Source organism: Cervus canadensis, chromosome 2, assembly GCF_019320065.1.
Source record: "Cervus canadensis isolate Bull #8, Minnesota chromosome 2, ASM1932006v1, whole genome shotgun sequence".
Taxonomy (NCBI): Eukaryota; Metazoa; Chordata; class Mammalia; order Artiodactyla; family Cervidae; genus Cervus; species Cervus canadensis.
In genome coordinates, this window is record NC_057387.1 from 74,410,886 (window position 1) to 74,424,396 (window position 13,511).

The window sequence follows — 13,511 nt, forward strand, 5'->3', positions numbered from 1 at the left end:
AAGATGATCCTACCATCCTCAAACATTTCTCAAGGTTCCACCTTGCATAAAGATTGTAATCAAATCCCTTCTTTCAGTATTTAAAATCTTTCAGAATATGAGCTCTAGTTCATCTTTTTCAAGGTCATTTCTTAAAACATGCCTGGCCTCTCCCAGTGTTTATTGAATGTAACATAGATGTCATTCCTGGGTGAAATGTGGATATCATCCCTGAGAATAACACGGATTTCACTCACCCTAACATCTTTGCTCAAATCATTCTTGAAATTGGAACAGTCTTTGGTATCTGAAGTCCTCCTTGCCCTTTACTGTCAGTCAGGTCAAAGTCCCTGTGTCTCTAAGAAGCTTTCCCAGATTTTTCCCAGTTAAAAGTTTATCCATTATTTATACATTTCCAGCATGTTTTTGTAATTCTATTATGGCATTTACTACAGTGAGTTTGATGGAGATGAAAGGAAACTCCTGGCCTTAGTCACTCCCAGAGCCCCAAGCAGTCACTCTAGAGATCAGGAAAATGCCAGAAATAAGAAACAAATGCATGTTAGGCACAGAACTTTCTTGGCCCTTTGCCTTAATTCTCCTCATTCAGTTTGAATGCAAACTCAAAGTACGAAAAATAAAAACATTTCAGAGCAGTGAAGTCATAAAAATACCTGAGGGAATACTAAAATCATATTATTAAGTGAAAGAAGCCAATCTGAAAAAGGCTACACACTATATGATTCCAACACTATGACATTCTGGAAAAAGAATAACTATGGAACTAGTGAAAAGGTCAGTGGTTGCCAGGGGTTGGGGGACTGGGACAGAATGAATGGATAGAGCACAGAGGATTTTTAGGGCAGTGAAAAAAGCTCTGGATATCATAATTAAAGATACATTTGTTCAAACCAGTGGAATACACAATACCAAGAGTAAACCCTAATGTACACTTTGGATTTTAGGTGATTACGCTGTGTCAGTGTAGGTTCATCCATTGTAATAAATGTCCCACTTGGGTGAGGAAGGTTGTGCATGTGTGGGAGCAAGGGGTGAATTGGAAATCCCGGTACCTTCCCCTCAATTTTACTGAGAACATAGAACTGCTCTAAAATATAAAGTCCAAGTAAACACAAAACCAAACCAAAAAGTCTGTCATAGTGTGTAGTATGTTAAAAAACAAACAAACAAAAATCTCTCTTATTTGATTTTCTTAATTATCTGGCTAGGTGGGTCTGATAGCTTCCACTTAAAAAATTACAAAACTGAAACTCAGAGACGTTAAATTCTCAAGATCACATTATTTTTGAGTCGCACAGTGAAGATTTGAACATTACAGTGGTTAGCAGTATTGGTTTTATAACAGAACACTAACTCCTCTTGAACGGATTTACCCATTGACTAGCTGTGTTATTTGGGGGAAGTCACCTAAATTTTCAGTGCCTCTTGTTACTCATCAGTAAAATGTGAATAATATTTTAAAATGTGAATCCACACAGTTGCTGTATGGATTATATGAGTTTATGCCAGGGAGTAATTAGCAGTAATTAGCCCTCCTTGGTAAGGACTCAAGATATTTCATTAGCAGTGTTGGTATCAGCTGCAGTACTCTGTACACGTTGAACCCAAATAAAATAATCTTTTCACCAGCTAGGTGCCCTGTGCTTGGTGACTTGAGATAGAAGCTGCTAACTACTCTTAAGCTTTCCCACAGGTATTTAATTGGATATAATTCTGATACGAATTTTGTACATTCATGTCATCTCTAGCATCCCATTCACATCATTTGGCTTCGACACAAGGGCTAAAACAGAGAGCAGTTTGCTGACTACGATGGTAAGAAACACATATTTGGTCTTTGTTCCAGTTCCTGGCACAGAGCTCCTCAAACTCTTGTGATTTCTTGAGTGAAAGGGTTGAGTGGGGGTCATTATTCATAAAAAAGCCTCTTTCAAGCATACTTGAGTTTCTACTAATGAGGTGACTCTTGGAGGATGGAGGCTGGCTGGTTAGAGGAATGGAACTTTCTGTCCTGTCCCCCAATCTCGGGGAGAGGAGAGAGCCTGGACATTGACTTAATCACTGACAGTCAATGATTCACACAACTGTGCCTACATAATAAACCTCTGAAACAATGAGGCTTGGAGAGCATCCGGGTTGATGAACAAATCAATGTACTGGAACGGCACACACCCATGAGAGCTCCATGCCCCCTTCTCTCAGACTTTGTCCTCGTCGTTTCTTTCATTTGTCTGAGGCTGTGTTGTATCTTCTAGAATAAACAGGTAATAGAAAGTAAACCGCTTTCTTGAGTTCTGTGAGTTGTCCTAGCAAATTATTGAACCCCAGGACATGGTTATGGGGAACACTCAATTTATAGGTGGTCCATTAGAAGTACAGGCCTGAGACTTGTGACTGGTATGTGAAGTGAGGGGACAGGCTGGTGGGGCTGAGCCTTAACCTGTGGGGTCTGCCTGACTCCAGGCAGTTAGTGCCCAAACTGTTTAGTGTGAAGGGAAACACCCTACATGTTTGGTATCAGGAGTGAGAAGAATAAAGAAGCTTCTCTTCTACTGACTTTCTAGTCTATCTCTAGTATGACAGTCATACACTAAACTTAAATGAGACAAGGCATCTGACTCAAAGAACAGGAAGTCAAGGGAAATATCAGCATGTTGGTCAATCCCAGAGAATTTCAGAACCACTAATTCCTTGTGAAGAGGTCAAGTGCATCTTTCTTTAAAAAAAAATATTTTACTAGTTTTGTTTTTGAGCCTCAGAACCAGCACTGTGAAAGTCACTTAGTCGTGTCCAACTCTTGGCAACCCCATGGACTGTAGTCTACCAGGCTCTGCTGTCCATGGTATGCTCCAGGCAAGAATATAGGAGTGGATTGCCATCCCCTTCTCATCCCCCTTCAGGGGATCTTTCTGATTCAGGGATTGAACCTAGGTCTCCCACATTGCAGGCAGATTCTTTACCGTCTGAACCACCAGGGAATCAGCATTAGGTGCTATTTACTTATTTATTTTTTGGCTGTGCAGCATATCGGATCTTAGTTCCTCAACCAGGGATTGAACCCACATCCCCTGCATTGGAAGTATGGGGTCTTAACCACTGGACCATAAAGGAAGTCCCAAGGTCGAGTGAGTTCTGAAACTATCAGCAGACCTGCCTGGTAGAACATTTTATAGGTTCTGCTCCACTTAAATCTTCCTCACAGGTTTAGGCTATTTTTTTTAAAACTCTCTGTGACCTTCAATTGTGAATAGAAAAGAGTTTACATTTCATAATCACATTATAGTTTACATTAAAAAAATTTGGAATAGCTAGGGAGGGCAGTTTTAATATTTTCAATGAAGACAGTCTTGTATCACTGCTTCTTATGTTCTGTAATTTTCCCCAACTTGGTTGTACTTAACACTGTGTTTCTTTGTAGAGTTGAGTGCTCAGTAACTTTATTGATTGAGAAGGGCCTACAGTCAGGGTGGGGGGCGCTTCCCCTGTAGCTCAGATGGTAAAGAACCTGCCTGCAATGCTGGAGACCTGAGTTCGATCCCTGGATTGGGGAGATCCCCTGGAGGAGGGCATGGCAACCCACTCCAGTATTCTTGCCTGGAGAATCGCCATGGACAGAGGAGCCTGGAGGGCTACAGTCCAAGGGGTCGCAAAGAGTTGGACACGACTGAGCCCAGCACAGCAACAGTGGGGTGGGGGCAATATTGTGAATTTAGCAAAATGGCTCCTTCTTATAAAATTGCTTATGCCTTTCAAGTTTTCTTTCTCTAATGACTCTCGGATGAATGAATTAATATCTGTTTGGTCATCTGTGAAAAATCTGACCTGTTTCTTATAGGATCACTATGTTACGGGGTAGAAAGTTGAATGGCCCATGACTAAGATATGTATGACGAGCTATTAAGTAGGGATATTTAATAACCCACTGAAGGAGGTCAGAAGTTAAAATGTCCAAGAGTTGAGTTTTTCATATAGACAACACAATTTCAAAGTGGAAAGTGTATCTTCCATAGTATAGAAATATACTTTTCCTCCATGGGGCCTAATCTGGATAAACTTGAATGTTGGTTTGGCTGGTGGATTGAATGCGAGTGGGGTGGCCATAAGACTAGAGGTTTCAACAAGGTCAAAGATAATGTGTAGTCAGGGGACTGGGAAACTGGAAGGTTAGGAGAGTTAGAGAAACCCACCAGCATCACCTATTTCAAGGGGGTAAATGAGACATCAAGGACATGGAGCAGAGCATCAGGCTAGGTCTCCAGCTAGGCAGCCTGGATTTCAATCCCTACTCTTCCTCTTCCTGTCTGAGTGATTCTCAAAAGTCACATATGTTATCTGAATCGGAATTTCTTCATCCATGAGTTGTGCAGATGAAATGAGATATTAGATGAAATGTATTTTTCATATAGTAAAGATTCAGGTATTAGTTATTATTATTATTTTTATTACCTCAGTTCCTCCTCTTTAATTATTTTCAACCCTTATATGCTCCATTCTTCTCTATTTTATTTCTTTTCTGTAGAACTTATTACCATCTCCATGCTACATATTTTACTTATCTTCTTGTTTTTGATTTTCCACATTAAAACATAAGCTCTACAGTGACTTGGAATTTTTTCTGTTTTGTTCCCTGTAAGGGAGTGTCTAGAACAGTGCTGGCACAAAATAGTACTGAGCTAACTGAATGAAAGAATCATGCCTAGTATAGTTCTTGTAATACAACAAGGGGGACAAACTGTTAGTTTTGAAATAGCTGAAATGATACTTTCCGGTAGTGGCCATTTCTTAGATGTGGCCAGACGTGTGGGTTACTGAGTGGAGGGAAAGTTTATTGGAACTGAAGTTGAAGAAGCCCTTGAGAGAGAATGTTGATGGATCATCCAACATCGAATCTATGTGACAAAAAGAAGCTAGGGAGTGAGGTAGAGAAGAGGGTGAAAAGGGAGCTGCCAGTGTCCCTAAGCCTATAGACGAATGCAGGGGAAATGCTCTGTAGGTCAGTGTGAACAGCAATAAGCAAAAGGTGGAATGAGCAGATGGCTACTTTTCATAATGGGGAGAGGGGGTTGGAAGTTTTAATGGAGAGTTGGAAGAACTCATACAGCCCACAGCAGACTGATGAACTTTCTGTGGAGAGTGTTATAGGGGAAGTGATGGCCCCTGATGGGGATGCAGTGAAGGCAACAGGTGGGAGTGTTTGGCAAAGAATCTGGGAGTATACACAAGGGTGTTGCTAAGTGACATTCCCGAGGGTGTGTTGGGAGTGAGACCAGTGAATAGGAGTAAGGAGTGGACTAGAGAGGATAGTGCAAATGGCTGTATGCACAGAGGAGAGAGGCGATTTTCAGAACAAGGATACAAGAATCTATGGTTGTAGGTTGTTTTTTTGTTTTTTCTATGACCAGATACAATATGATTTTGTAGTTAAGCTAAACAAAGAGAGGGAGGGACAGCACATTTATGGAAACATTTTGATGTTTGAATGCTCTAGGGAATTATGCAACTAGCTAATAGTTGCATCTTCTACTTTTTATGGAATATCTTTCCCTTCCTTTCATCTCAGAAGAAAACTTGATAGCTTCAGTATGATATACTCCTGGATGAATGAATTTTAACAGCTACTACCTTATGTAACCTTTACCTTTTTTTTTTTAAGCTCAACTTAAATAGGTTAAAATTTCAGTGACAATTTTTTTTTGAGTGAAATTGTTTAAAACTAAACTATTAAGACAAGCTTTGGAGCTCTTGTGAGTTAGAACCATTGTCTAACACTTTTCTATCTCTCTTGTTAAGTTAAATTTAGAAGTGTGAAGCATCTCATGTTATTTCCAAATAAGTTCATAAAGTTCATTAGTTAGTTGGTTGATTGGTAAGTGGCTCACTCACTCACTGGGTAACCACACTGCCCAGAGGCCTGTAAGAAAAAGCGATGGATATGACAGGCTAAGGTTTTGAACATGATAAAACACTACTTAAATGCCAACAAATAATAACTTAAAAGTTATTTAGAACAAATGAATTTTTGACCTGGGACACTTTGGTCCTCTTATACATTCCCCAAATAAAGAATTGAAGATAATGATAATTAACATTAATAATAACAAATATGGGTAAAGCCAGAGTGCCCTAGAAGAATATACTAGAAGTGCTATTCAATAAAATATGTTGAATGACCGTGTCTTTTTGTAGTTTAACATTTAAGTAGGGGCACTATTCTCAAGGCAATTTAACAAGTCATTGTTTCTATGCCATTTTATCATCACCACAGAAAATTTAAAAAAATCATTCCAGGTTGCATTAGCTAAAACTACCTGAGGCTAATTTACATAAACAATGAAAACAAGCCTTTTCCCATTCTTAAAAGATAGCCACCCTTGTGTTATTTTTAGTTTCAGGGGGTAAGATGTCCTCCTAAGTCTTCTCTTAAAGTTCATTGAAACGTACTTTAATTTGCATGAACATTTCTTGATAGATGAGTAGGACATATTCATGACATGACCTCTCCTATAGTCCCTTGGAAAACCTTGTTTATACTTCCAAACCTTGAGCAAAGTCCAAGATAAAGCTAACACAAAGCTACAGATTTCAATTAATTTCTGTTCAACCTCTTTCTTTGTGTGACTTCTCTTGTGTCAAATTGAGATGTTTAAGGAGTTTGGATTTTACTAATTAGAATGGCAATGTTAGCTACCAACTTTAGATACCCCAATATCTACTAACAAATATTTTCTTTCCCTAAAATGAAAAAAAATATTATTCACATTGTTATTCCACATGCTTATTAATACTTATGTTTGATTGATGATATATTTTAAAAACAAACAAGCCAATAATCAAAAGCTGTCTTTAGACTGGAATCTTACAAAAAGTCTATCTCTTGGATTTCTTTAAGAAATCCTAATCAAAATAAAAGCAAACCAGCCAATAGATACTCTAAAGCCAAAACAAACTGTACCAACAAAAACTATGAAAGTTTTTTTGGAGCCCCAGACATTACTTGAAGGTTACCAGTAGCATATGGCTTAATTTCCTGTTTAAAACAGGGTAAACTTTAATGCAGTCAAGCTGAACCAGAGAAAGAGCCTTTATATGTGCAGGTATTGGCTGTATGTCAAGATCATCAACCTATTTAGTCATAGTGTCTCCTGTGAGACGTGCTGATCAGTAAAAAGACACCTGGGCACTTTTACTCATCTAATTTGAAGAGAAAGTTTAGAAGGTCATAAGTTTGTGGATTTTGCATCTTGGTTATTACAAAATTAATGACCTGAGGCAATGAAGACTTCCAACATCATGTGGAAATTATTCATCCTTCTCTAAGATTGTCTATCCACCTGCTCTTTGCCTGAGCCAGGAGAGACATCAGTATTTGGGAAGCTTTGAATCAGACAATGTTTCTTGCTACTAGACAAGTCACTCCAAGCTAAAGGGACCATCTTGCAAAGAAAAGTCACTGTTAAGAGAAAAATGTCACACCACACAAACTGCTTGAGAATTTGCACCAGTCATTCTAATATTTTAAATTGTGCTAAAACACACACTTAACTTAGAGAAGTTCTTTTTGTTATCATGAAATACAAAGGCCATATTTAGAATCAATTCTTGAGTGGAAATTTTGTTTGCCAACTTTTTATCCCAAGATAAACTTAGCTATTTAAAATTGTAGAAAGTAGAGGTTTAAGTGATAAATATGTATAAGATAGTCCATTTGTTAAGTTTACTTACTTAATTTTTCCTATACCATTAGTTTAAATGGGTCGTTTTATCAAATGCTTGGCCTGTTAAAATGATTTAGAATTTAAATATAAGACAGAAGAATGCTAATGCTTAATGCAGAAATAACAAATTATCCAACACTGAGGTTAGATAACTGACATTACACTTATGTATATTTTCTTTCATCTTATAAAATGGCAAGTCCAGTGGTAGTTGTCCATTTTACTAGTCATTCCAGTTACAATTTCCATATCAGAAGCTGTAAATAGAACTTATGAAAATACTTTTTCTTTTCTTATCTCCCATGCAGCATTCCTTGTCATAAGAATATATTTACATTTTACAATAATGAATGTTGTATCTGAAATATTGATTATCCAAAACAAAATTAAATGCGAATTCCAACCAAAAATGTCCTTATATTTGTTGCATTGCACTTGCAAAAGAATTAGGAAAGAGCCCTGGTTGACAGAGTTAAGTTCCTTGCCCAAAAAAGGTGTTTTTTTAAATTTTTTCAGTTAATTAAGTAACCAATATTAACTGCAAATTAGCTTTAATTTTTTAATACGAAAAATTGGAGATCTCATACAAACCAAATTCATGGAGTGTTTTCTTTAGTGTTTAATGTTTTCTAAGTAGCCATAGCATTTTTATACAGAAAGTGAGACCAGGTCTTTTGAAGAAAACTGGGATTTTTAAAAAATGCAAATGGGGAAAAGCATGAGGGGAGGAAAAATTAGAATCTGGTATGCTATGTACTACTTACCTTCAAAAGTCAAATAAAACTTTCCTCTGTCAAACCAAACGAGGGAAGGCTGTTCATTCTCTGTATGGCCAGGAGTTGAAGCGGGATGGGAAAGGTTAAGGAGAGGGAGAGAGAAGGACACAGTATGAGTTACGGAGCAGGTCATTAATCTCACTAAGGGGAGGGCGGAGGCATTGCATGCCATTAACGTGCAGGGAGAAGGGAAGGCTGGCAATCTTTTTTTTTTTTAGTTTGGGAAATAGAAAGCAAAAGCAAAGCTATGTAGGCCTAAAGGGATGGGCACGTGTTGCTGGCAGCCTGGTACTTGGTGCTGGTGGGCATGGAGCAGAAGTCTTCCTGGCCATGCAGGGGCGTCAGCATATTTTAACTGCACTAGTTTGGGCAAACTGTCACTCAGCAATTGCTGTGTTTATTTCATCTTCAATGTCATCCCCTTCTATATTTTAAAAAAGAAGCTTGGAGTTACGGGTTACATAAAACTTAGCTGAGGTTTTCAATGACAACAGCATTGCATATCAGTTTAAAGTTCATGGAAGATGCCATATATCTTCCATTCCCTTCCCTGGAATCACCTTAGGCAACCAGACACAAAACACCCTTTACCTATGTACCATAGGAAAAACAAGATTACTAATGGTGTTCTACTATGTTTTAAATAAAAAAGCCATCACTGGATATGTAATTCTGAGCAGTTAAATTATCCCTCCCTTTGTTAGTTCACAAAGCAATAGCATCTCCCCTTTTTTGAATCTTTTCACTGAGAAACTGTCATGCAACTTACTGCTTTATAATATGTTCACTTGAAAAAAAAAACATTTCAGTGGCATGAGTTCCACGATGAACAGTAAGTAGACGGTACATCTGAGAGGCACTGGACACTCATGAGGTGAGTAGCATGTCCATGAAGTTTAGCATTCAGATGGCATAATGGCTTGGATTTTTAAAGTCTAGATATCTAAAGATCACTCAGCTAGCACCATACCTGCAGGCGTTTCACAGCGCCTTTCAAACGAGGGCAGTTTGTCATAAAAAACATCATCTTCTGACACTTTGAACCAAAGAAATATAAAGGAATGAAAATAAAAACACAAATACAAATCTCAAATGAAATCAAGCAATGCACTGTACTGATCAAAACACAGGAATGATTTTAATGAAAAAAGGAAACAAAACCTAAGACACTGGGATTATGGACAGAGTATAAAAAAGTGATGTGCTTATTTCATGATGAGTCTAAGAGCAGAAATGGAAATTTTTAAGATGCCAGATTTTAGCATCTGTGAATTTGCTGAAGTTAACTCCATGGAAGAAATCACACCCCCATCTTTTCAGGGAGTTGTTAAAGGCACTGTCATTAATAATTGACTTGTGCAAGTGTATTTCACTCAGACACAATTCTCAAGTGACTGGACGTATATCCATCAACAGAACCTCCTGACAGAGCGCTGACAGCTCAGTGGGATCACCCAGCACGCACCTGCCTCCCCCTGCGGAAAGAGGAAGCTTTCAATGAGATCATAAAAAAAGCAACAGGATGAATCTGAGGTCCCTGAATGAAGTCTCTCGTTTCAACTTCATCAATATCCAACTTCAATTTACCTTTGCACCTGTCCTTGGTACTTATGGATTGTTAGTTTTGAGCAACATTATTGTAATTCCATCTTTGGCTATGGTATTGATCATGGCCAAATGTCTTTGTATTAAATTGGTTACAATAGTTGCTATGAACTCCAAGCATTCTGGATGTATGTACATGGTCTCCCTCCTCACCAACAAACACATGCAGATAACTGAAGTTTTACTCTATGTGATTTAGATCAATCAGTGCCACAGATCTGAAGGATATTATTATAACTTTAACAGAAAATTGAATAAATTCTGTACCAAGACAAGTAAGGGAGAATCTTTCCTACAATGTAGAGAAGTATAAGATAAGGAAATGGGGGATGAGGGTAGTAAGATTACTCCATAAACTACGCTTCTTAGAAAATATCCTACTAGCTTGGCTCTTAGACTTAGTGAATAAGGCAGGAAAACTACTTCTCTATCAATTCTTAAGGCTCTAAAATAGCACCTGTCAATCAGTTTTTTAAAAATACGAAGATGATGTTATCTCTCCATTTTATTTATTTCTTTATTTTTGACCACGCCGAATGGCATGCAGTGTCTTAGTTCCCCGACCAGAGATCGAACCTGTGCCTCCTGCAGGGTAAACACAGATTCTTAACCACCGGACTGCCAGGGAAGTCCCTGTCAATCAATTTTTGGTATACATGTGACTTCCTTGCTGGCTAGAATAAGTGAATGCACTTCTGTAATATCTACAGAAGAGGAACAGGAACTGGCACTAAGAAGGACAGCCCATAATACTCCCAGAAAATAGGATGCAAAACGATTACACTGGCAGTAACTGACTGTAACAGTGCCTTTCCTACCTCCTAGTGAGGAATGGTGGAGAATATTCCTTTCTTTTGAAAAACATGTTTTATTTACAATCTCCTTAAAATGAGGAGACTCCAAGACTGCCATCTTTTTCTTTGAGCAGAAGTTACAAAAGTTACAAAAGAATAGTTTATAAAGGTTGAACAGCATGCTTATCATTTTTTATTATGGTTATGGACATTGAGGACTTAGGAAAAAAAAATCCAAATCAGATAATTTAAAAAATGGGTGGTTGGATAGCTCTGTGCTTGATTTAAATAAGATTAAATTATTTAATCTTCAGATTAAGTAAAGAAGAAAAATTTTGTTAAGAGCTAACCAGGGGAACTGTCTCCAATTGATCTGAGATGGGGAAGCCAGTATTGGGGACAGGCTTTTCCAAAAAAATAGGGGAAAAAATACTAAAATTAAATGTGGCAATTTAAAATTGGGATCAGGAATACCTGTCTCCAAGGGTCTTTCCTTTTGTGCAGAATAACTGATGTTAACACAGATATATTTTTTAAAAAGCTTATTTAAGTCAGAATTTCCACCAAGCCTGGAGAGACAAAAGCTTAGAGGAAATATTTTAAGTTTTAGATTCTATGGTTAATATTTCTGTATTGAATACAAATCACTTTTGCTCCAAGTTCTATACCAAAGGAAGCATCAAAGTCCATCTGATGCCCATAAAAGATTACTTTTCATTCATTACTGATTCCTGGGATGTTAAAGATGTAATTAAAAATGCATAATGAACAGTGAAGAAACATAATAATGAATTTCACAATGAAGACAAATTGTCTTTATCATTGTATTTTGTATTGGGGTAGGTTGCAAAGGAAGGTTTTGCAAACGTCTAAAAAATGACTATCACACATAGAAATAAGAAGCAAATAATAAATTGGATATTTACAATTAGAGATAATTCCTTATTTATCTCTATCTCTAAATGTCTGAGTCTGGTTCTTATAATAGAATAACTTTAAATATTTTCTTTATTCACATAATTTTAACCAGACTTTCCCTCCCTACCGTGTCAATAGTGAAGATCCTGTGAGCTTTTTTTCAGTACAAAAGGGGTTTATTGTATTTCATTCATGCTAATATGTGCACTTTTAACTTCTCTGAAATTAGGATGGATCTTAAAATCAGTATGATAAGAAAGTATTGCACCTTAATTCATTTGGCAGCTTCCCCTTCCTTTCTCAGTCATATATAAAATAATAGCGCAGCTTCTAACTGAAGGTATCCTAAATTCAGTGAAGCAGAATTACAAAGGAACACTTCATTATTTGAATGTGACTTATTCACATTCAAAATAGAAAGTGAATAGAAAATAGAAAGTCCTATTTTCAGGTGTGGCATCAGTTATACTAATTTATAATCATAGGTCTCATGAAAAAGATTTTATATCCAATGTCTTGCTAGGGGCGTATTCTTAGATGAATTGTAGGAAGATCAGACTTGCCTTTAAAAATTTAGTCCTCAAATTATATTAAACTTTGTACTAAACAAGTACAAATAAATAAGTATAAATAAACTTGTCATAGAAATGTCAAAAAAGTATCATGGTGGAGGGAGGGAAATGTTGAGCCACTGAAGTCAAGAATTTGCGGCTGAAATTTCCATCTCCCCCAAGCCATCTGACTTCCTTAAGTTGACGTACCAAGTCAAGTCATGAACAGTCAGCCCCTTGGCGCCGAACAGCCAAAGTACAACCTCTTCAAAGAGAGAGACACAGCGTTATACAAGGTGCTGCTAGGTGGTCACTGACAACACATTTACTTCAGAGAGAAGTGTCTATCAGGTGACCCACAGCCACAGGAAATAAAGAACGAGAGAGTGAGGAAGATGAAAACCAAATATAAATAACAGAGCTGAAGAGATTAAATCAGAATGCTTCTCAGCAATGAAGCAATGTGACTAGCCTCTTAGGTGGTCTTTTTTTTTTTTTTCTTTCTTTCTGTTTTTAGCCCCTGTATGGTTCATCTTGAAAGAATGTATACTAGCTGTGTTGAGGATCACAGTCACTGGCCAGGTTTTAAGATTTCTGCAGCAGAGAGCATAAAAACACATGGTACAAAAAACATGGCCACAGGTCAAATGCTCTGTCTGTGCCATTTTCTCTCAGAGAGTTGAAGGAAAAGGTTAGACAGTCAACTGAGGTCACTTAAGGTCTACTTTCCGAATGACAGTTTATTATCATTACTTTTCTCTCTGAACAACCATGACCTTGAGGAACAATGACATTGAGGCAAAAACAACAGAAAACAACGGAGCAGGAGAGAGGGAAATGGCTGTAGTGATCAAGAGCATTAAAGAGAGCTCAAAAGTCAGGCTGGAAGTTACAGAAAAAGCAAAATAGCAACAACAACAAAACGCAGAAAGAAACTAGCTAATAGGCATCTAAAAATAGGAAGCCCTGAATTACCCCCAACTGATGATGCAGATAAAGAATAGACCTGGCTATATAAATCATGTTAAATATCTGTCTGTTAATGAATCACAAAATTGGATAGTGGGCTGTATTTTCACCAAATTTGAAGAATTCTTTGGGGATGGTCTGATTAAAAATATGAAGCAGGTGATAAGGTTGAAATTCTCTTTG

General features: G+C 37.5%; 1 protein-coding gene across 7 annotated transcripts in view; it reads right to left on the bottom strand.

Annotated features, from left to right (window-relative positions):
- The window catches only part of SGIP1 (SH3GL interacting endocytic adaptor 1), a 228,096-nt gene that overhangs the window by 45,787 nt on the left and 168,798 nt on the right, over nt 1-13,511 (bottom strand). For 3 of the 7 annotated variants that reach the window (XM_043461047.1, XM_043461044.1, XM_043461049.1), the window contains one exon: nt 8,480-8,539. The exons of 2 other annotated variants lie outside the window; for them this stretch is intronic. In XM_043461047.1, coding sequence (XP_043316982.1) covers nt 8,480-8,539 — 60 coding nt within the window. Of the gene's footprint in view, nt 1-8,479; nt 8,540-9,461; nt 9,528-13,511 lie in introns of all 7 variants that reach the window. 2 more of the 7 variants (XM_043461045.1, XM_043461043.1) reach the window with 1 other exon arrangement.